The following is a 24,625-nucleotide window of genomic DNA, read 5'->3' as shown; positions in this document are numbered from 1 at the left end:
GTGTGTGTGTAGTGTGTTGTATATATATATATATATATATATATATATATATATATATATATATATATATATATATATTACGTGTATGTGTGGTTGTATATATTTAAGTTCGTATTGATGTAAATTTTCGTTTCTGCGTTTCAAAGCGAAAAATTGTATTTTTAGTATGTGGGTGTGTACCAAGTACATTTGCGTCGAGATATTTCAAAGGCACGTGTACACACAAAATTCTGAATAGTGTTAAGCTAGGTATGACCCCCTATGTCATACTTCCGCGCACAAGTAGTCTACACCTTTGCCACATAGTCATTGAGATATTGACCGGAATACGCCGAACTATTACTACTTTGGACTGAATATAGCAAACAACTACACCTTCAACCTGCGAAATTAGACGCACCTGACGTATAGGAAGCCGCGAGCAGGTACGCCCCTACAAATGATGTAAACTTCACCCTCATGTTTCTGGCTTATTCTTGCAGGTAAGGAGAATTTAAATTCAGAATACATATATATGTGTATAGTTTGTATACACACTATATTGAATCGTCAAGAATGGTTTAGACTGCTTGATTTGCATTGCTTATATGTATGAAGCAAATACAGTACTGGGGAGTAATAAAGCAAGAAGGCGAATGTTTATTTATATATTTATTTAAAAAAACAGCGATAATATACGATTTGAAGTGAAGTCAGAAGTACAGCTTAAAGCGTATTAGCCTGAAATAGCACTGTACGCCTGTGCCCCTGTACGCTACTGTACAAAGTACAAACAGTACAATAGTTGAATAGAGTGGGCTAGATAATAAAATTGTATAAATGACTACTCACTACATACGTAATCTAAAATCCTGTGCCATGTATGGTGTGTAGGAATTGTGAGATTATTAGTGGATCACGAAAACCTTTGCAATATTGCTAAAATCTATAGCGCCAATCAGAATAATGCGTCTTTCTTTTGATTGAGGTTTGTAATCTTTAAACTATCAGACTCGCGCTCGAAGTGTTGAACTCAGAACTCAGTACTTCAAAAATGAGTTTCCATCACTTCTGGTATTTTATTAATAAAAAAATTTAATATATCCAAGTTATGGAACTAAATATCAGACCATCAGTCCCACGATCCAGTCTTTTATTTATAGTTTAAAAGTTCACACACGATATTTTACCCAAATTTAAAGAGAAACCTGAAGGGCTGAAACCTTCATGACTTCACAGGAGGATATTATTTTTATTCTAAAAACATTTTTAAATATGAGCCACAAGTCCACAATACGATCCAGGATCATGATCATCATGATACGATTATGAGTCATAATACGACGTCTATCGATTTTTTATTCAAAACGAATGCGTTCCACTCTCCAACAGACTCCACTCTCTCTCTCTCCACAGACTCCACGTCGAGCAGCAAATACTCAGACGCAGCAAAGTCCACACTCCACAGCAGCGATGTAGTCGCCTGGTCCAGAGTCCACAGTCCACAGTCCACAGTCCACAGTCCACAGTCCACGAGTCCACGAGTCCACGAGTCCACGAGTCCACGAGTCCACGAGTCCACGATTTCACAGTCCACCACTCTCAAAAGTGTAGTCATTTTTTGTACTGTCGTACCGACTCTATTTGACACTACATATGGTCCATTTTGCACCATCTATACTGTCACAGGCTCTGTCCTGGAACCCCAGGCCAGGGCTGCCCTGTTCTTGGAGACTGGACTGCCATCCTGTGGTTAGGCCTGGCTGCAGATACAGTGCCCGAGGTCCGGACATAGACCTGGACCTCTGAGACAAGTGGTCAAAACCGAGTAACACTTAATAAAAAATGTCAAGTCTAAAATAAGTGAACTCAGTCAGAAGTGCCGTTATGATCGGCGCGTCTGCTATATTTATTATCACGTTCCTACATGAAACGAGATTTCCCCTAACAACGGGTAATTCTGAAAATAACCGGATCTATGGTTTTCGTCTCCTGGTTACTAAATTATGATGACACCGTATGAGTCATCTCTATGGTCGTCGTCTCCAGGTAGCTAACTTATGATGACACCATTTGAGTCATCATTATCAAATATTAAATCCTCTGTCCCAGTATTCAGTCCGGTCCCTCAGCCCAGTACTGTAATATTCTACTCAGGTCCGGTCCTCTGGTCCGGTCCTGAAATTCCACTTGTAGGTCGGGCCCTCTGGTCCGGTCCTATATGTCCGTCCTAAAGAACTTTGTCCACAGCCCCGCCAAGTTGGGTATTGGTGTGTTTCAATAACCTTTGAGAGTATCTGTGATAAAATTGGTATTTGAAAATAAAAATACAAGGGAAATCCTACACGGACCGTGGGTTATTGTATCGTCGTATATATTATTTGCAATTTTATCTAAAATGTCGTAATTATTACTGAAACAATCAGCCATAAACAACTGTAAACAGACAAAAGTATCCTACAAAATATTGTGTTAAAAATAAACCATTATATTTTAAATAAATAAAAACAAGATAAATAAAGACTCAGAAAATGTGTCAAAATTTGGGATAGAGTATCGTCTTTATTTCGTTGTGTGTCGTAAATGTATACTATGTTTTATATTCGTACCAAGTAGCTGGTATGTTTACGTCACCACTTCCCTGTTTAACACATTGTTGATTACCCGTGTAGTAAACTTACTATAGCGCTATTTATATATATCATAAAATTTGATTGGTTCTAGTATGATTGAATATGATTCGTGTGCCATGTGTATATAATCTGAAACCGTTAGTACGGTTGTAATCCGTACAATATATAGTGAGGCGTATTTTTCTATAATCCGTATCTGGAAAACGTTTCAATGTGTGGATTATGTGTTTGAGCCGTGAATCGCCGTGAATGCTACAATTGAATAATAATTTACGCGATTATTACACTACGGTCGCGTATTATGGCTATTTGTGTGTTTATTAGATTACCAGTTAGTATAGCTATTATTGTTAAGTGTAGATATGATGCGGATGGTGATTGTAACGAATTGGTGGTCGGCCAACAAACGGCAACTGTATTTATGAGCGCTCGGGGTATCTTCGAGTGCAGGTAATGTTGATATTGTTATGTGTTACCGTCTTATATTGCAGTTGTGTCTAATTTCATATATATTAATGTATTGCATCGTGATTGAAACTGATTTCATAGATTTATATTGTGGTAGTTGTTACAATGTTCTTTTTATTTTTGTTTTTGTTTTTTTGTAATGTGGCTGTGTGAGCTGTGTGATTCTGTGTATGGTGATATGTATATGCATAGCTTTCAATAGCCTGTAAATGCTTGTTATAATCACTGTTGTTTATATAATATCATCTAAAAGATGTTAGCGTTCTAAATTCGATCTCAATCGTTTGTATGTTAATATGTATTTATGATACTGTCTTACTAATAAGCCGCCGTATAGCGGTGTACATTTATCTATAATGTTATTGTATGCTCGTGTATCCCATCCGTCTTATATCACGCATATTTAAATTAACATGCATGAAATTTGTGAGATGTCTTATGAAGTCATATCCTAAATATAAGTTTGTTCTAACATGGAAGTGGTAATGATTATATTATCTGTGTAAAATTTATAATGATGATTGTATTTGACCAAAGGATATTAGAACAAGTGTCCATGTATTTATATTGTCTAATTATCTAGTATCCGGTGTACGTAATTGATGTGAAATGTTTGGCTGTAATTGGGAAAGTATACTCGTGTGTGCACTTTCTTAAGAATTCACATCTATTTATGAATGTTTAGAACCTCTATTATGTGCTCGAGTAAAGCATAACATCAATTCTTCTTGACATCACTATCGATTTCTAGTGAATGTGATTCCATTTAGAATCACGTGATCGTACAATGCCAAGTGCCCGTATGTGTGTTTCAATTAGTGTATGTTGTGCGAAAGCCATGTAGGTGCCAAGTACATGATGTCCTCAAATATGTGTACAAATATGAGTGCCGTACCACGCTTAATTCCTGAGATAGGCGTGTCCGTTTTGTATGTTATGTGTTGGTTAGTACTGTTGAAGTTTATATCAAACCGTTGAGCGTATATTCGAAACCGTACGCGTATTGTGGTAATACGTTTCTTGAAAAAAAACTGTGAAAAGTTTTGGCCCATTTATAGGCCCTTTCTTTTTTTAAATATGTACCTTTTTTTTGTCAGTATACTTGGTAACTGTTCTAATGTTAGTCTACCCTCTTCCTTCCTTGTTTATCACAGGTTCGACGAAGCATATTGAGGCCTGTCTTATTAATAAACGATGTTTAGAGATAAACTCTGCCTGCCGCGCGTAGTCAACCCCTTCATATAAGTTATATAAATATCTTCTCGAGTATAAATATGATTTACTTCTTGATTGATATCAATTGTGTGTGTGTGTGCGAGTGTGGTGTGGTGTCCTCTGAAGCATACTCGAGTTGGGCGCGCATTCCGTGACTCCGCCACAGCGCCTTACACGTTCCGACTTCTACGTAATAGTGTTATATGTTCCGACTCTTACGTAATAATATTATACATGGTCCGCCTCCTACGTATTAATGCTACATGTTCCGACTTGTTACGTAATAAAATCTGCTTGTACCAGACTCTTGTGTAATGATGTTGTACATGTTCCGCCTCCCACGTAATAATGTAACACGTTCCGACCTCTACGTAATGGTGTTACATGTTCCGACTCTTGCGCAATAATTTTATACACGTTCCGACTTGTTACGTAATAATGTTTACATGTTTTAGGGTTTTATGTTATACAGCTCAACACCACTCAGGGCGGCTATGCAACACGCTCGAAGCTACGGTTGCTCACCGACTGTAGTGCTCACGCAAAGTTCAATGCGCCGTGTCCTCAGGGTTGCTCGCCTCTGAGTAAGAATAGATGGGGTGCTCGCCCGTATTCTCAGAATTTAAATAATCATACATGGTATATTCTGTCGACTGGATGTCACGCAACATGCTCGAAGCTGCGGCCAATAACCGAGCTCACACAAAGTTCAATGCACCGTGGCCTCAGGGTTGATCGCCCCTGAGTTAAAATCAGCAGGGTGCTCACCTGTACTCTAAACATATAGATATCCTTGCCACACACAACCACCACTCATTGTTTAATGACTTTCTGTGTCGTATGTTTATGTCACTTGTGTTATGTCATGCCTATGCATGTAAAATATTGAGCTGTGGTATTCGTGTCGCATCAAAGACACTATATCACATCACCAACATATCACTAGGATGTATTAATGTTTTCTTAACGTGATCTTGTAAGTATGCACATATATCTAGGCGCTACAGTATCTGTCATACATATGTATACCTCAAGATCTATGTAAGTTTAATTTAATAGTAATAATGTTCGAGTGTGTATCCTCTCGTGACATACCAACGACCAAGGCCGCTCTAACCTTGGACCAGCCGTCGCTGTCGTCAACTCTCGCGAGTTTGGATTCGCTTACGGTATACAGTCACTACGTTCGGATCATCAAAGGCATCCGCTGTCACCCATGTGGGAGTCCTCCAACCAGCGCACCAGGTACTCCGATTGCTGAGTCGCCTCATTGTGGCGGTGTGATATGATGTGCCGGAATGTCAATTCCCCTTCTCTCCATAGCGATTCATCTAGCGGTGGCTCCGTAGCCCGGTGAACTAACCGAATAATCTCCACATTAATTGAACGGTTTCTGAGTTCCGGTGGTTTGCTGCCATCCTTGTCTCGTAGATGGTAACTCTGATTCACACGACTATGGATTACGTATGGACCCAACAAAGGCTTCATGGCTTTGGTAGTCGCTCCCTGTGCGAGTATCATGACAACGTCCTCTGGCTTAAATTGAATTAAATCAAACTTCCGCATTTGGTCAGTAGCCTCCGCCATAGCATCTGTGTATTTGATAGTTTTCTGATGAAGTTTTGGCAAATCGTCGTCTCAAGGTCATCCAATCGCTTAAGCCATGCATTATTTGTTGTCGGGAGTATGATCAAGTAAGTCATCAGTCATGTCTGCAAATGGAACATGGCGGCGCCCAAAGTAAACACTAAATGGTGCTGACTTATGCCGACGTGAGTAAAAGGTAAGCGTTCATCCTACAACTCCGGACAGCCCACGCAAAGCGCGCGCACACATTTGTGAACTTCTTTGTGTCGGCGCTCTGCCGCACCCAATGTTTGAGGACGGTATGGTTGAGATGTCTTGTGTATAATTCCGAGTGCTCGTGTTATAGACCTGACAATGTTGTTGACAAATTCAGTCCCCTCATCACTCTGAATTTTCCGAGGGAAGCCATGCTCACCAAATCCCGATACAATCTCTGTCGCCACCGTCTTGGCATCTTTTGCAGGCAGCGCCCGTAGAATAGAGTATCCAGATGCAACATCAAAAACATGTAAAATAAACTTGTTGCCTCTAGTAGACGATACAGCCATCGGGATGAGATTAATTTGAATATGATCCCATGGATAACGTGCCGTAATGCTCATTAATGGATGAAATCCCTGCTTCATAGTGTCATTACCTAAGCATGTGCGACATAGTTTACGGACCTCTTCCGTTATAAGAATCATTTGGTTCCAGTTGTGTCCATCGTCTCGCATCTGTTGCACTGTGACCGCTGGAGCAGGATGTCCTTGTTCATGAAACTGCCAAGTAAGCTGCACTCGGTGATTAGCTTCTTCATGTCCAGGATGATTGATTACCGTCGCCCCCGCACAAATCTCAGGCATCTGTTCCGCAATCTGGCGTGTACGTCTGGTCATGGCTGGTTGCGCCCATGTCTCTTGATAACAATTATTAGCTTCCTCACACACAGGTACTTCGAGACCCAAATTACACCAAAATGATGGAGAAACTTTATAACCCGATGGAGGGCCAATACGTACCACCACCGTATGTTCCCATAGATACTTACCACATGCCTGTGTGCCATGCTTCAAGAACGTATGGGCTGTGCGCGGGATAAGCAATGGATCTGCTTGCATCATCGATAAAAGCATAGGGAACCATGGCGCCCGTGTGTTCAATGGGAGACACACTGTCGCGGACGCCTTGTCCGCCAATAGTTTACGAAGTACCTTATGAATTAGGCGCCATGGTGGATTCATCCATGCATTGTACTTGCTCCAGTCAAATTTAAAAGCGCCTCCGTCTTTATCGTATGATTAATATTGTCGTAGTTAAGCATTGTGGCTTGATGCAAAGGCGTCAACGTCGTTAGGTCCGAAGTGTTCTTGAACCTGATCAAAGAAATCGGGATACAACTTCCAGCACGAAGTGTAGAAGATGGCGGGAAAGTTGATGTCCACCGTGCACTCATGAACCCGCTAATTTATTCAGTTCCCCTGGGACATGTGTTATCACGAAATTGAATTGCGCAATGATGTGATGCCATTGTTGCAGCATGGTGTTCAATTTCAGTTGAGTGTTCATGTAAATCAGAGTTTTGTGGTCCGTGTGTACAGTAAAGCGCTGGCCTATTAAATGATCATGGAAGTGGACCAATGCATATGGAAGCGCTAACAATTCCTTCATTGGTGTCGCGTAAGTCTACTGCGCCTTGTTGAGAGTCTTCGAAAAGAACATCAGGTAGTGCTTGCGACCGTCAATAAACTGAAATAATGCACCTCCAATACCATAATCACTGACATCAGTCTCTAATTTGAGTGGAACCCCGTCAACCGAAAAGTTTAACCGTACCGCAGACACGATTGCTTCCTTCATCTGATCCCATGCCAATTGATGTTTTGGTTTCCAACGATCCCCAATCCGTTCCTTCGGCTTGAGTTTCGAGAACGATTGTAGTGGGGCCACTTTATGTGCAAAGTTAGGTAAGTGCTCATGTAGAAAGTTCGCCAACCCCATTGCAGATGCTATGTCTTTTTGACATCGCGGCACTGGCCAGTCGATCAACCATTGTTGCTTCTCATGATCAACGTCAATTCCTTTCGCAGAAACTTTCTTCCCCAAGAAAATTACCTCGCTTACTGCAAAGTGACACTTCTTCTGGTTAAGTTTGAGGTTGTTCTCGGCAAGTCGTCGGATGACTTCTTCCACTGTTGCAATATGTTCTCGTAGTTATCAGATGCAATTATAAGGTCGTCGACATAGCACTGCACGTCTAAACCCGCCATCATTTGACATCGCGGCACTGGCCAGTCGATCAACCATTGTTGCTTCTCATGATCAACGTCAATTCCTTTCGCAGAAACTTTCTTCCCCAAGAAAATTACCTCGCTTACTGCAAAGTGACACTTCTTCTGGTTAAGTTTGAGGTTGTTCTCGGCAAGTCGTCGGATGACTTCTTCCACTGTTGCAATATGTTCTCGTAGTTATCAGATGCAATTATAAGGTCGTCGACATAGCACTGCACGTCTAAACCCGCCATCATATTACTGATTGTGCGCTGGAATTGAGACGCGAGTGTCGACAATCCGAATGAAGCCGAAGTGAAGGAGTATTGGTGACTGTCCCAAGTAAACGAGAACATATGTTGTGAGTCCTCATGTACTGGAAGGCGATGATATACTGCCGATAAATCTAACGTGGTATAATATCGCTTGCCCCTTAAGTTACTAATAATCTCATTGACCTTCGGTAACGTAAACTGGTCTCCCGGAATAGGTGCGTTGATTGTATTGAGCCATGGATCTTTACTCCGCAATGGGCAACACAACGTGATGGTAGCTTTGTGTATATGAACATAATTTAGTAATTGGGCAATTAACTACCATGGTGGATTAGCCCACGCATTATGTTCGGAGAGGTCTAGTTGTAAGGCATCTCCTAAAGGATGATTTAAAGTCCTGTAATTCTTAAGTTGTGTATTATGTTGTGCAGCAAACATGTCAACTGTATGTGGCCCAAATATCTTTTGAACCAGTTCAAACCACCTGGGGTTACATTTCCAATCAGTGGCTAGTAACTCACGTACGGATTTATTAAAGTCCGGTACGAAGCATGATAACATAACATATCCGGTAAATGGTTATGTATCCCTGGTAGACGTTTGATATCAAAATGGAACTTTGATATTGTATCATGCCATCGGCTCAGTAATTGAGAGTCTGGCTTCATTTCCTTCATATATTGAAGGGACTTCTGATCACACATCAGCGTAACAGCTGTTCCGTATAAGTAATCGCGGAAGTGTGTTAAAGCTGCTATTATGGCTAGTAGCTCTTGCTTCACAGTTGGATATTTCAACTGTGATGCATTCATTGCTCGGCTAAAGAATTGTATATACCTAGGTTTATTATCCATAACCTGGTATAGTACACCTCCGAGTGCTAAGTCTGATGCGTCCGTTGCTATTTCAAAAGGCACGCCATCGACTGGTCCTTGTACAACAGGGGCTTGTTGGACTGCGTGCTTGAGCGCTTTAAATGCGTCATCACACTCTTTAGTCCACAAGTCTCCTAGTTTGCCTTTATGACATCTTAAGTGTCCAAAGGGTTTAAGATAATCAGCCAAGTGTGGTACTCCATCTGAAAAGAAGTTTACAAACCCACACATGCTGTACACATCTCTTCCCGTAGTTGATGTTCGCCAATCTAACAAGTGTTCCACCTTACCGGGGTCGATTTTAGTACCTTCTCCAGATATACGGTAGCCTAAGAGCTGTATTTCGCTCATGGCGAAATGAGATTTCTTCTCGTAAGTTAATCCTAGTCTTAGATAAGATGACTATGTCATCTATATAGACTTGCACGTTAGGCATGACTGCAAATATTTCCTCCATTACTTGTTGGAAGAATGCTGGTAAGGAGTGCAACCCGAAAGGTGCACCTCTGAACCTGTATTGTTTACCTTTCCAGGTAAAACTAAAGTACTTACGATGGGGTTCATAAATTTGCAGTTGGTGATACCCCTGTGTTAGGTCTATGGATGTAAACACCGTAGCACCTTCCATTCGTCTCAGTAACTCGTTTATACAAGGGAGATGGAAACTATGAGTCGGCAATAACTTACTTATTGGACTCATATCTAGACATACTCTGACTTTCTTAAATGTTCTGTTAGAATTGTGTTGATCAACTGCCAATAATGCTAAGTTAATTGGCGTTTGTTGGTAATTGATTTCGATTACCCTATCGAATAACCATTTCTCAACTTATTCTTTAACTACTGCTTCGTGTCTCCAAGAAACATAGTTTCTTGAAGGGCATTTGAGCTTAGTAAAGTCTACCTTGGTTAAGTCAAGGCTGACATATCCGTCGTTAAAACGGAATTTTGCCCAATCTGTGATCTTTATCTTCTTACTTACTAGAATCAGATCCATGATTTTGTCCGCAAAGTCAGGTATTAATGCCTTGACTGTGTCTGACGGGGGCTTATATGGTTTCAGACAGTTATCGTCTGATTGATCCTTTAATGATTCTATGTTATTTGGTAAACCAGTTACGGTTATACCTAGAGTGAGTAAATCACTCATTCCGACTATTTAGTCGTACTTCTATGACATCTTAACTATCACAGCTTGGGTAGTGATATTTATATCATCGGCCAGGGAGATTTTAACATCTGTGGCCATGGTATCACACTAAGAAGTTTTATCATCTGCTAAGATTAGGTGAGTAGTTTGAGTTCGCCTTTCAATGTCTTTCATTAATGCAAAGCGGTCGGATATACATGAAATTTCTGAACCAGGATCAATCAATGCAAGGACTTTATTTCCATTTCAATATACAAGGATTATTACACGCTCGTCTAAAGAGTCGTTGTATTTCCTTTGTAATGGTTGTGCCTGGTAGTACTTTCACTCCAACTTAATGTCGGGCTTTTTGTCACAAGACTTGGCGTGATAGCCATTGGTCTTCTCACACTTGTCACACTTAGTAAGAAAGTGTGTACAGGTGGGTGCATGTCTGCCATTCCAATAACCGATAGGGGTCAATTGGTACATGTCATACCCACACTGTGCGTCGGCACATTTCTTAATATCCTTAAATGGAGGTTCCTTGTCCTTCGCCTCCGCGTGTGCCCGTTTATTGGGTCGCGTTGATTGAGTGGAGTCGCGAGCACGTGTCTGGTTAGGACGCGTCTGATGAGGTTTATCATATGACGTCTGGCGCGAGAGATATCCTGGATCAGGGAGCTCACGCGGTTTCATATTTACCGCCTTTCCCTTCGAGGTTACTCGGTGTGCGGGGAAAAGAGTGGATACAGTATCATAAAACTGTTCCCATGTAAGTCGGGATAGATAAAACTTTGTTTCATGTCCCTTGTCTTGAGCCTCAGTAGCGTATTTACGTCGCAACTCGGTGTACAGACTTTCACGGTCGTTGTTCCCTATGTTCTTATAGAAGACATGCATAACCAGGAACTCGTACCATCGCTGCGCCTTGTTCTTTGTTATCTCTGGACGTTTAAGGTCAGCGTCAAGTTTCAGAATATAACTCTGAATAGGAGTATTATCAACTGGTTCAGTTAAGATTGAACTCAGTCCTGGACTTCGCATGTCCTTGCTTAATAAGGACGTAACCAACCAACATACAGCTGGCCAGTCACAGCAAGTGTCTAGCTCATGCTGGTGTCGCTGCAGGATCAAGTAACTTGTTCCCGTAGGGTCAAACGATTGCATTAAAGCAGAAATCCATTGCTGGGGAGCGATATCATTCGTCTCCAGCATGACCGTAAACGCATTAAGCGTACGGGTTAGCGTGTCGAGGTCATGGTTGTTTATAAACTCGACCTGTCTGCTGTTGGCATTCCAGTTCGACTTAAGTCGACTGATCTGTCCCTTGTACTTCTGGTTATCCCGGTGGCCTTGCCCACGTTGGGCCTGAAGTAGCTGATCGATGCGCTTCTGCTTGATCGCGATCATATTAGCAAAATATGATACGTGCTCGTCATGGGCGATTTCCATCTTAATGGTGTAATCATCGACCGATTTATTAAGTTCGGTCACCTCGTCAGAGTGGAAATCCTCTGCGGGCTGGTGTAATGCTGTGCGATTAAATTCGACATCGTTAACACGTTTACGGGAGTGTTCATTACCCCTTGTCAAGTCCATGGTCGAGGCCTTTCGGTGCTCTGTTCCTTGGATAGTAGTTGGTATTATAATCTTGGGTGATTCATGCGTCTGGATGACATACCCAGTCTTAACTGGTCTTAAAGGTGGCGGAGTATTTTTACCTGCCTCTGGGTCTATAATACCCTCAAGGACGGGCGACTCATGGCCGGGCGTTAGAACAGGCAAATAATTAGCCTGAAGTTCTGGTGGTAGTACCCCGTAAGGTATAGATACGCCGAGCACATCTGGCTCATCTGCCACAGGTGTAGCGCTCAGGCCTTTACGCTTTTCGGGCGTAATTGCCAGTCGACGTTCTGTCCACTTCTGTATAGCTTCAGTAATGCCCGGAGAAACATGCTCGCGTAAGTGTTGTGTATGTTTTCCTGATCTATACATTCGATCTACATGTTCAACAGTCATGCCTTTCATAAGGGCGGCTAACTGATTCTTAAGATCGGTGTTTTCAGTAATTAACGTACTTATGCGCGTTGGTTCAGTGGTCTCGGACGTAGATTCGGGTTTGCCACTTGAGCTTGCCTCCTCTTCTGGTTCCGGTATAGGTACCTTCTGAGATTCGTCTTTGTCCCCTATAATTGGGGACTTTTCTTTCTGAGTTTCGTCAGAAGAATTGGTTGGGGCGTCTTGAGACGTGTCCCTTGTCTCACTTCTTGGCTTTGTAAATGCAAGCTTTGAAGTTGAGGCAAGCTTTGTCATAATCTTAACTTATGACTTCAGTCTTATTCTCCTAAGGAATGACTGTGCTTAAGAAAAATTTCGTGGTAGTTATCTACCTTTACGTTTAAGTAGTCTAAGTAATTAATACCTTTGCTAACTTTAAAATGTGTAAGTTTCGGTCTATCAAGGTGATATTAACGCCTTAGAGTAATTAAACGCTTAGGTTAAGTAAGTATAGTTAAATTCGAAATAAATAAACGAAATGAGTCTTCTAGTAAAGTTAGGTATGCCTCGTGAAAACAGCAATACTCTGAGGGATTGTGAGGCTGAGCATTGCCAATATATAATCCTCTCAGTACTGTTTTCGCCGAGGGGATTTTATTTAGCGTTTCGTTGTTGCTCTATTAAAAACTATGGTATGTTTCGTTGGGGTGAATCCGAGAGACTCATAAAATCCTATCTTCAGAAAAAAAAGAAAGAGAAGAAAAAAATACTCTTGATGTCCATAGTTATTGCATTAACCAATAACTTGCCACTTATCAAGAATTACCGACTTAGCCTTCATCAGACTGGCACATCTGGTTGGCTGAACGGAGGTTAAACTAGGTAACGCTAATAATCCCTAGAAACCTATATTCGGTTGAGCCATCTCGCTACCGAAGTATTCATATATAAATAGATTTGGAAAGTAAATATAGTTCTATTAATAGAACTAGACCAAATCTTATGTTTGGTATTTACTGGGGCCTTTTAATAGCCTTGTCCAAACATCTGATATGTATAGTGGAAAAGGTATTAAATAATAAAACCGTTAAACCCCTTTTAGGAAACTTAAGTTCCTCGTACTATTAAAAGTACGTTTATAGTTTACGTACTGCTTAAGAGTACGTTTATAACATAGAGTCTAATGTATAGGCCCGGCTATTACAATAGTCCAGTAAGACCTAAGCCCAATTCGCCCATAATATCCATTCCCAGAATTATATCAATATTATCGGTTAAATTCATAAGTTCAAACGTACAACCTGCAGCAGACTTTGAACCATATTGAACCGTCGTGGCGTGTGTCTTGCCGAGGCGCGGAGTACGGAAAGCTTTGTCCGCCAAGTATATGTAACTATCCTTAGCTCGTGGTGTAATAAACAGTTGCGCCTTTGCTGCGGATGCCTGAGTAATAACGGAGCGGTTGGCCCCGTATCAAGGAGTGTGCGCATCGCGTGTCCGTTGACTTGTAACGTAACATATATACGGTTGTCAGTAGGGAACAATTTATCTTTTACTGCAAATATTCTTGTTGCCGTTCGACCAAACGTCACGCACACGTTTAACTCAGACACCCCCACATCTCAATTTGAACTTGGCTCCTCTTCCCAATCCGCTGGCCCTTGCTCGGCCTCCATCAACTCATCTTCACTGTCGACATACGACTCGTCGACTAAATAATGAATATACATCACCTCGCTCTCTCCTACCTCTACTGGCGTCGGATCAGGCATCTGATCATCCCCATCCCCGAGATTAACTCGAGGGCGGAAAGCATTACCTGGCGCCTGTTGTGTGCGCGTGGATGTTCCCCAAGCCGATGTACGGTGTGGTGGCGCACCCCCATGTTGCGTATTGCTGCCCGTGTTAGGTGATATCGGTGCTCTCAGTAACTTTGGACAACGTGGTGCGTGTGCTGATCCAGGAGGGAGATTCTGATCGCATGACCGACAACGAGCCCTAGGGTTCGATGCTGGCGGCGCATGCGGATTAGCTCGTGTGTTTGCCTCTACACGCATTCGTGTGCGTGAACGTGATCCCCCAGAGATTTGTAGCGGTCGGGAAAGGTTCGCCCGACGGTGTTCTTCCGCCTTGTCAATATTCACCCGAAATACATCACGCATTTGTGCCGCGGGATATTCTCGCCAGTTAGGGTGCATACGAAAAGTATCACGGTTATATGCACCCCCTGCAGCTTGATTGATTAGGTTGAGCATAACATGGTTGCGGTATACTTGTAGCGGATTCTCATACTGTCGCATCTCCATAAAGTCTACTTTGCGTTCAAAATCCCGAAGTTGTGTCTCTAGCGGTACCGGAGGGTTTAACTTCATGCAAGCCAATACATTTCTGTATGCGTTATCCTCCAGATCATGTTCGTGTGTACGTACAAAATAAGCTGTGGCGTCCTGAAACGCCATGGACTGCAATTTTTGTTCGTTCTCCACGATAAAATCCAATAGCGCCTTGGGTGCTCCTTCTTTCTGTAGTGCTCTATGTAGGCCTATTTGCATATGAATCGGGTCTGATTTGTGAAATTTTGCATTCTTATACCAATCCAAGATAAACGCATGCAGCTGTATCTTCTGCGGGTTATTCAAATAATAGCTGCCCTGTGGATTAGGTGGCCATTCCTTGGGTGTCCGTTTATCTACAACGTGCGAATTAAACCTTGCAACGAACGAGCTTCTTCGGTGCGCCCCTCAGCTTCTGCTTGCATCATACGTTGGGTGAGAAGGAATACCTGCGTTTTCATCTCTGCCGCAGTAGATTCCGTAATACACGCCTCAGTAGGTGGTGATATCTTACATCGTTTCACATCCTGCGGGTCTTATAGGTAGCGATCGTGGTGAGCAGGAAAGTGCTTACGGTATGCAAGCGTATCGATAGGTACATTTGCACTATCCTGGCAGTTCGCCTTTCTTTCTTCTGGAGATTGCGGACGACGATGCTGTTGTAGTTTGTCCCTGAATAAATTCGCTGCCACTTTGTTGGCGTGAAGGTTTCATCACTCTGCGAAATGCCTCAAAGGACCGTCGCCGATTGTGACAAATTTTGAGGGGTAGCCATGTCCAAATGTAAGTCCGCTGGGTCCAAAAAAAATCTACCAGGTGATTTCACCAAAGTTCTTGATTCTTGATACCAATCCGGACCATCAGCCGGCATCTCATCAGGAGTTGGAATTGTCTGGGCTCGATTTTAAGCGTTCTTCAGCAACCGCTCTCAACGCGTAACATGTATATTCTCGGAAGGAGCCATTTGAGGTACGGGCTTCGTGCAGCCAATCTTGCGTTTCACCGGGCTAATTTGCTTCATGTCGATAGCCTGTCGGTTGGTGTCTACTCTGACTGTGTTGGGTAATGAAGAGCCCAATGTTGTTGCACTGTTGGTTCGGCCTCAGTCTCAGAAAAATCATCATCCACTGTCGTCTGGGCCGTGTCCTGGGGCATAGACGTGTCAATAGCTGTCAGTGACAATTGACGGAGTTGGCGGAGTTGCTCTTGAATGAGGCGACTCTTTTCCTTTGCCTCCTTTACATGCATCAACGTATTCAAGTGTCCTGCTTGATCCGCAATCCATGCTGGGGCTCGGCTAAGCCTACCCAATATCTGGATTGAGTACTGGGCCTCCAAAAGCAAATGGGTCAATTCCAAATGAATTCCCACCTTCTCGTCGTCTTCGGGTGCAGGTTTCTTGGCACGTTCTGTATCCACCTTATCGCATTACTCGGTTAAATGGCGAATCGTTCCAAGCAACCGTTTCAGCAGCTGGTCACAGGCTTGCTTACCCACCGTAGGCAACGGTCTAGTCTCGGGTCCCGTCATTGTTGTAAAAAAAAAAGTAAACTAAATTGCTTCTTAGTTAATTTAACTTTTAAAGAATATAGTATAATAAATACAGTAGTTCGGTCACTTAAAAATGTGGTCAAAACCAAGTAGCACTTAATGAAGAGTGTTAAGTCTGAAATAAGTGAACTCAGTCAGAAGTGCCTTTATGATCGGCGCGTCTGCTATATTTATTATCACGTTCCGACATGAAGCGAGATTTCCTCTAACAACGGGTAATTATGAAAATAATCGGATCTATGGTTTTCGTCTCCTGGTTACTAAATTATGATGACACCGTACGAGTCATCTCTATGGTCGTCGTCTCCAAGTATCTAACTTATGATGACACCGTTTGAGTCATCATTATCAAATATTAAATCCTCTGTCCCAGTATTCAGTCCGGTCCCTCAGCCCGGTACTGTAATATTCTACTCAGGTCCGGTCCTCTGATCCGGTTCTGAAATTCCACTTGTAGGTCGGGCCCTCTGGTCCGGTCCTAAATGTCTGTCCTAAGTACTTTGTCCACAGACACATATGGACCCAAAATTGGGTCCCAGCCCATAGTTAGGGACATCTACCTTAGTTTCCGAATAGTAAACTCAGTTTACAGTCTACTACAACTAAGGTCTAACTATTGAGCCTACTGAATACCTAACTAGGACCAGGGTTAATTTGTCTTTTTTATTTTGTTGACACACTCCCGCAGGTTAGCTATTACCACGATTAGAAGTGACCAATTCTACTTCATGACACACACAATGGTCCCATTTCCACCGACGTTACCTCGTCCCGCGTACGACCTCCAGCGGTGTTCACAGGCAGACAATAGCTCTCTATTATTACGGAACTCTTACGAATATGTTTCGAAGAAGTAATAGGACCTCGCGACGGATGCAGCAAGGATCGATCACTTTATTAAGTCCCTGGATTCACCTATTTAATTGTTGGTGATTGTGAAGCTCGGCTCCGATATCACTGTGGAGGATATAATTCAGTATCTCATTTCCTCCCACCTGACCAAGCGTAAGAACAACTCGGAATTTACGGATATGTTTCGAAGGAGTAATAGGACCTCGCGACGGATGCAGCAAGGATCGATCACTTTGTTAAGTCCCTGGATTCACCGATTTAATTGTCGGTGATTGTGAAGCACGGCTCCGATATCACTGTGGAGTATATAATTCAGTATCTCATTTCCTCCCACCTGACCAAGCGTAAGAACAACTCGGAATTGCTAGAGGAAGCAAAACTCCTAAATTCCTCTTCGCTCTCGGATGCACGAATCATACTGTTGATTATTTCTAATTTTGCGCTTTACGGGGCACTGGGTGGTATTTTCAAAAATCTCTAAGCGACTACTGCCACGTTATGATACGGAAGATGGCATGTTGGTCTCTGCAGCTGAAGGAAATAGTTTGCAGGACTCGTTCTGATTTAGTGAGCTCGTTTCGCTGACCCCTACCCAGGACCATCGATTGCTGTCCTTGGTGGTGCCTAAACACTTGAATGTTGATGACGGATCTAACCAAGACCGTGGCAGCTTAAGTAAATGAATGCGCACAAATAATAGATGTATGTACTACAACCCTTCCCGAGATAACAACAAACAACCACCGCCACCGCCTATGTTCCTCTAATCGACGACACGTCCTTGGCTTACACTCCAAACGGTTCTACCTTGATATATTATGGATACCGAGGATCATATCTCAGCGCAATCGGGTTGAGGCTATACGAGTGAATTTTGATCCATACCCAGAATTGAAGAACAAGATTGAGGAGTGGCTGAAGGACACATACCTACAACCAGACAAAAGTCCATGGGTGGGCCGTTCGTTAAGATACCAGGTTTGGGTTGACAGTTGCGTGGACAACGGAGTGTACTTTATGTAAATGGATCCACTTGCCGCTATGACGATGACTTTGTGTATATAGCAACGGCTCGTTGGCCCCTTAAGCCAGGTACAGAGCATAAGTATACTTGTTTGCATGTGTGAGCGTCATTGTCGGTACCCTGCTATTCTTCTGGAAAGGGTAAACTCTTACCAATCTATGGGCAGCACTTTGGCCGCCAGCGGTTGACGCCTCCTACTCAGGATGCCACTAAGTCAGATTCCATCGATCTTGCAGTACCTTGGCAGTATGTCTCTGCCGACATTGCGAGAGAGGCGGATAAACTGGGGATGTTTTCACACCAGGTACTTCTCCCGATCTCTTTCTTGGATGTCGCAGTACGCAAGCTACTCCTAGGAGTGTGGAATTAGGATTTTGCACAGTTGGTTGTGAGAATTAGAAGAATTGCGATTGGCAATTCTTACCTTTATATTTGCATACTCAAACAAGGATGCAAAAAAAGACACTCCTAACAACCTTAGACGATTGCGGACCTATAAAGCTAGCTACCGACATTGGCAGTCCCGCCAGATCTATCGAACAAATGACCCTGTACTCGAACAGGTGGAAACTGAGAAATACACCCGCAAGCGGCGGATGATAAGTTCCACAAGCCTCGCTGCCTCCAAGAAGGTGTGAAAAATGGCTTCTATGATATGCAGTATTATATGGACAATATGTTTGGGATAATTACAGCGTTTAAGGCGCATTCAGATGATGGAAACCTGGTCACTAAGAAGAAGAAGCGGGAGACCCTACTAGCGGCTCTAAACAACCACTGGGATGATCTTTTCTGTTTGTGCGCATATGCCTTGAAAAGGATATCCAGCTACAACCGCTGAAGTGTCAACTGGGTATTCTCTTCAACGTAGCGGTACAATTCTTCGGCAGAGAGGATATTTTCAACACATCTGATATTCTCCGCACTAGGGCCCAAGCTTTATTCGACTTAACCCGTCAAGGTGTTAACTTCATATGGGAAACCAAACACCAGGTTGCATATGTATACCTGATGCTTGCAATTAGTCTGCGCATTCGACTTTACCAACCACTTCCGTGCCAACGTTTGGTGTTCACTACGGACCTTTCACTTCCCCATATTTATTTTTCACTTCCCCATATTTTTTTTTCCACGACGGACCTTTGACCCACATTTCCGTCTCCGAAACGCAAATCTCGGTGACCCGCAGGTCACCAGTGTAAAACTGACTACCCAATTTCAAAAACCCACAGACCCCACTAATAAGTTCAAAAACCCACAGACCCCACCAATAAAAGTCACATACTAGACCTGGAATGTATATTTTATTTTTATTATATATAAAAATTCAGTTGGGACCCACAGCCACAAATGTTGGGCCAGGCCAAACCCCCAACTAAGTCGTTCGTCACCAAGGGCTCCTTGCCCAATGACCAATGGAAATTGGACTTACAAAAATCTATCACAGACCTCTCTGCCCAGGTCAATACTTTACAGGCCAATCTCAACCAAATGTCAGGACCGGCTCTACCAAACCCGAACAACGATGGGCCCATTTCCAAGAAGCCTCTAGCTGACGACCAATGAAAATCAACCATGCATCAAATGCTCACTAAACTATGTGTCAAGGTGAACAACCTCGAATCCGAACTCCGGGACCTAAACTCCCGAAGCTGTGCACCTCTAAATGAACTCACACCCCACATCATCCGATTCGGCTTCACAAGCCAGCCTGCCCCGCCAGAAAAAAAAGAACGCGGCCGAAAGCAACAGTGAGCCTCCCAGCTACTGCTCAAAAGTGGGCAAAACAGCAAAACCGAGCCCCAAAAAACGTCCGACCGCACGAACTTCTCAACCCCTGTTGCAGCCACCAGTACCCACACACCTTTTGACGAAAGTGATGGGCCGCGCGATGCCGGACAAAACTCTGCACGAAATGGATGACATAACTTCGGTATGGCTCTGCTTTCGGGCAATTTTTCCTAACGGCAAGCCTCCATCCCAATCAGAATTTGAAAATTACTGGCACGCCCAACCGCTCCTCAATCGTCATCACTTCCATTGGTATCTCCCGTCCAAACCGATTTCTCAACAAAATCGCCACTGGAGTTCCATCAGTTTCGTCCGCCTTTGTGTTCCTAGTGACGCTGTTGCCCAGGTGAAACGACATGCAACACTTACGTGGAAATGGCAATTTGATGAATCTATCGACCCACGCTCCAAATATTATCCCGACTCTACGAAAGCAGCTTTAATCCACTATCTTCGTACCAAGCGGGAGGCTCGCTGCACACATGAACGAGCGCCAAAAGTTCTTGCCCGCAGCATGGATGTTCTACTGAACCCCCTTGTCAACTCCACTTGTAACTTATCTCTTTTGAAATAAATAATATCATCCCTATTAACCAGGGAATGGGCGCAGCATTGTTTGTGCAGATTTCAGCAGCAGGGACACCAGAGTATGAAGAGGAAGAACGGGTCATTGCTGAATGTAATGAATACCGCGCGGGACTCGGAGCACTCCTAGATGGCGGAATGAATGACCAGTTCTTCGACGCAGATAAGGTCACTGTGGTTGACGAGTCAGAGGTGTCACCCTCGGAGCTTGCCCCATACCCCAAGGTTTTGCACAACCACTTTTTTTTGTGCAGCCAATAGGTGTGTACCATTTTCCCCTCGTACGCGCGAAGACATTATTGCTGCACAAGATCATGCTATTTAAAAGTACTGGCTCTGTTCCCTGGGACCCATCACAGTGCGATAGCAGCTACTGTTCCTCCTATGAACGTCCAGTGCTCGATGCGTAGCTCTGATGGGCACCTGGTTGACGGCCAATCGCAAGCCCATACACTTGCCTCTAGCGAGCCAATGTTGGACGCGGTGTTAGTCAACTCCTCAACCAGAGACTATACTTGTGGACCCATGCTAGACCAGGACTGGGTGGCACCTCCAATACATGGACGGAGCTATGAATATTGTCGGTATTTCATTTTCATCGTGCTTCCGTGTTAACACGTATTTCGAGTGGATAGTTTTGGTATCAATAAGGACTTGGTCCAAGGTGATAATGTCAGCTAGATTATTTTTGAAGTGTGCTTTGTGTTCAGTATGTTTAGCGGCAAGCTATGATGGCCATTCTAGTGTTCGCTGGGCTTGCTTGATGTTTTTGGGAAGAGTATGGTCGATGGCAGCGGCAGCCTCTAAGATACGATCAGGGGATGGAGAGTTTGGACTTTAGGGTTAAATGTAGTGATAGACACGTCGGAGAAATCAAGATCGACATCGGAAGTGTAATCGTGAGTCGCAGGTAGCAGTGATTCACGGGTGAATGTCGCTAAATTCGTTCAGTGATGTATTGGCTAAATGCTGGGTTGAGAGGCGGGTATTTAGGGCTAGGTAGGGAGTCATTAGGGGGAGAGGGTGGCGATGTGGATGGCGGCGAACAATGAGCGGCGATAGCATCCCATCTCGCGCTGAGTTTGTCGTTCAGTGATTTATTGGCTAAATGCTGGGTTGAGAGGCGGATAATTAGGGCTAGGTAGGGAATCATTAGGGGGAGAGGGTGGCGATGTGGTTGGCGGCGGACGATGAGCGACGATAGGATCATTGATGGTGACGATGGAACGTTTGGCTGCGGCGACTGACTCGCGGAGAGTGTTGCGAGCTGCATAAGGAGTAGTAGGTGGACGTGGGTGGACGCCAAGAGCAATGGCTTAGGGGTTGCAGTAGGAGGAGGACTAGTCAAGGGTGTGTTTCTAGGCTCAGGAACAGGAGGCCGAGGAGCCTGCAAAATAGCGAGTGGGGGAGGTGCGGGTGGTTGAGATGACGATTGAAAAGAAGGTGATAGAGGGGTGCCTACTGGGGGTGGTAGAATTGGGACGCTCGGAGCAGCTGGTGTCTGGTTAGTACGGAGTCGGAACCAATCGGGGGGTATGGTGTAACCAGTGGGGTTGACGGTGAGTGTGGCTCGTTTCCCGGCTGGGTCCCACTAATGAGTTTGGTCGGAAAGAAACTGAACGTCACGTGAGTTGAGGAGCCTGAGTGAGGGAATTATGGATGAGTCAGATGTCAGAATTAGATGCACGGCCCATGAGGACACCGTGGCCAGCTTGTCCGGCATACTTGTTGTTAGAGTGTAAGATGATAGTCTTTGAATAAAGCGTAATTGTATATCTTTATTTACAACCTCACCTTTGGTTTTACACTCAAGGTGTTTGCGCTAGTGTTCAACCGCTTGGGTTGGCCAGGGTGAAAACTCATATGGTCAGTATGAGAAACCTTTTGCAGAACTCTTTAACACTTAGATATTGTTCTATAGCATAATCTCTGCTACTCGCTCTTACGCCGATCAATTAATGTTGCTTGGCTTTCAGAGCAATTCTTTCTTAGGTATCGGCTTTCGGAGCAATGCTCTCATAGGAGCAAAAGTATTATTAAGATGATGTGGTTAATAATTTGATCCGCTTTTCGGAGTGACGTAACTCTTGTGATTTCATTCAAGAAAAAGAGTTTTCTTGCTATTGAAACTTGCTTGAGATCTGTAGTCTCTCACTTGTGACGCTGTTTGAGTGGAGCCCCGTTAGTATCAAATACGACGATACAGCCATAGCGTGCTCTTGGAAAGTGTGGAACAATAGGTTGGTATCATTTATCCGCAGGAGAGTTAAGGATCTCGTTGGAGGGCAAATTCTCGTTGGAGGGCGAATGATGTCTGCAAAAGCTTTGGCTCGGCTCCAGAGAGGGACGGTTGCTTGGAATCGATGAGGAGTGTGCGAGTCAGTTGGTTCAACGTATCGAGAGCACGCTCGACCTTGCCGGCGAGCTGTGGTGTATGTAGTGGTGTGCGGTTGAGAGCCATATCGTGGGCAAGAAGCATCCGGCGGGTCGGCTCACTCTGGAAGGCGCTGTTGCAATCAGCAACGAGTCGTCGATGTTTATAGTGGGAATGTATTTCTACAAGGAGGCCATTCACGTCATTGGTGATACTACGCTTGTAAGGAAAAGCGATATGTAGGCCAAATTTGGTCCCGTCACAGATCATATTCAGAGCATATTTATTACCGTAACGGCCGGGAGGCATGGGCCCCTGCAGATCGATATGGAATTGTTTGGAGGAACCATAGATCGTGTCGATCGTGTGATGGACAATGACTTTACGCCCAAGTTTTCCTTCAGTGCATACTTGGCAGTGTTTTAAAAATGTGGGGTTGGCAGATGAATGTAAGGGACCTGTAATAACCGAGTCCTTCCGATCCGTTTTCAACCCCGATTAACCTTTGGACTGCTGGTCAGAATTGTGAAATAAAAATGCGTCAATGTCTTCGCCTTGACGAGAGCTATCCAAAACTGCAGTAAAATCGGTAAAATGATACATATATATGGTCCTGAGTCAGTACCCAAAATTTAGGGTCATAAATCCCGAATTTGGACATATCTGTTCATCAATTTTTATTTACTGTACTGTAAAACTTTATATGTACATATCTCGCATTCTACCATGCATCCTTTACGATAGGAAACAAGTCTAATTTTCTTAGTTTTCGACTTGAACAAGAAAGAAGGGTGAACCTAACCCAAAAAAAACGTGCGGATGAGAGAAGGTTGGTTTTGGCGGGGTGGGGTAGTGGATGGACAGAAAGTGCGGCAGTTTATGCATGTTTTCGGTATACCACGAGGTGGTATGACAATTGTGGAAGAGCGTGTAAAAAATAAAATGGAATAATGCCCAAGAAGTGGGCGTGCAAGTTAGCAGTCGCTTAACGCGATGATTCGACATGCAATGAATGTAGCAAGTGTTATAGTTTCCCATCGAATGGGCCTGACTTTCAAGTGACTACTTCGCTTTTAGAACAGATTTGTGCAAAGCATGGTATTAGATACGTCTTTTTCCCTAAGTGTCATTGCGAGTGTAATTATATTGAACGCTACTAGAGCTCGGTCAAGAGCTATTGTATAAATAATTGTCTGTATGATAATGAGGGACTGAAACGTGTACTTCTGGATGAATTCGATTCTATACCGCTTGCCAGAAAAATACGTTTTGTTAGACATTCCTACAGATATATACATCTATATTTTAAAGGAATGACCGGTATCCCGAATCATTCAGTGATATTGTAGTTTTTTTTTTCCATGTGGGACAAGTCGTCTGCTGCCAGGTTCAATTTCCCGGGCATGTAGCCGAGGGCCATTGGCCAGAGAATATTCTTCGGATGGCAGAACCAAAATAGACGTCGCAGTTGCGCATTCATCAACGAAGATTGACTCCTGAGCTTCCGGAGGGCGTGTAGAGACGTACTGCTGTCAGTGAGGCACAGGAGAGGCACCAGGCTGATCGTCTGAAGTGTGTGAAAGTGTTCTTAGGCCAAAATGAGCGTCTTCAGCTCCAAGACTGTTATGGGCCACAGGGTCTCCGTATGGCACCATATCCGCTCAAAGTTGTAGGTCGTCTGGTGCCAGTATAGCGGCGCTCCGT

The 24,625-nt window shown here is 43.7% G+C and overlaps 3 protein-coding genes across 3 annotated transcripts; 1 reads left to right on the top strand and 2 right to left on the bottom strand.

The window, feature by feature from the left end:
- Nucleotides 1-1,217: 1,217 nt before the first annotated feature.
- Nucleotides 1,218-1,850, bottom strand: SARC_03159 (hypothetical protein). The gene has a single exon (XM_014303056.1). The coding sequence runs from the start codon at nucleotides 1,652-1,654 to the stop codon at nucleotides 1,313-1,315; it is 342 nt and encodes a 113-aa protein (XP_014158531.1). The 5' UTR covers nucleotides 1,655-1,850; the 3' UTR covers nucleotides 1,218-1,312.
- Nucleotides 1,851-19,837: 17,987 nt separating this feature from the next.
- Nucleotides 19,838-20,897, top strand: SARC_03158 (hypothetical protein; the record flags this gene model as incomplete). Its single annotated transcript, XM_014303055.1, has 2 exons — nucleotides 19,838-20,104; nucleotides 20,560-20,897. The coding sequence occupies 2 exons, from the start codon at nucleotides 19,838-19,840 to the stop codon at nucleotides 20,806-20,808; spliced, it is 516 nt and encodes a 171-aa protein (XP_014158530.1). The 3' UTR covers nucleotides 20,809-20,897.
- Nucleotides 20,898-21,484: 587 nt separating this feature from the next.
- Nucleotides 21,485-22,270, bottom strand: SARC_03157 (hypothetical protein; the record flags this gene model as incomplete). Its single annotated transcript, XM_014303054.1, has 2 exons — nucleotides 21,485-22,138; nucleotides 22,250-22,270. 2 exons carry the CDS (start codon nucleotides 22,268-22,270, stop codon nucleotides 21,485-21,487), a joined length of 675 nt encoding a protein of 224 aa, XP_014158529.1.
- Between the last annotated feature and the right edge of the window lie 2,355 nt (nucleotides 22,271-24,625).

The sequence above is a fragment of the Sphaeroforma arctica genome (assembly GCF_001186125.1).
Source record: "Sphaeroforma arctica JP610 unplaced genomic scaffold supercont1.155, whole genome shotgun sequence".
NCBI classification, from domain to species: domain Eukaryota; class Ichthyosporea; order Ichthyophonida; genus Sphaeroforma; species Sphaeroforma arctica.
This window is presented reverse-complemented; position numbering and strand designations above follow the sequence as displayed.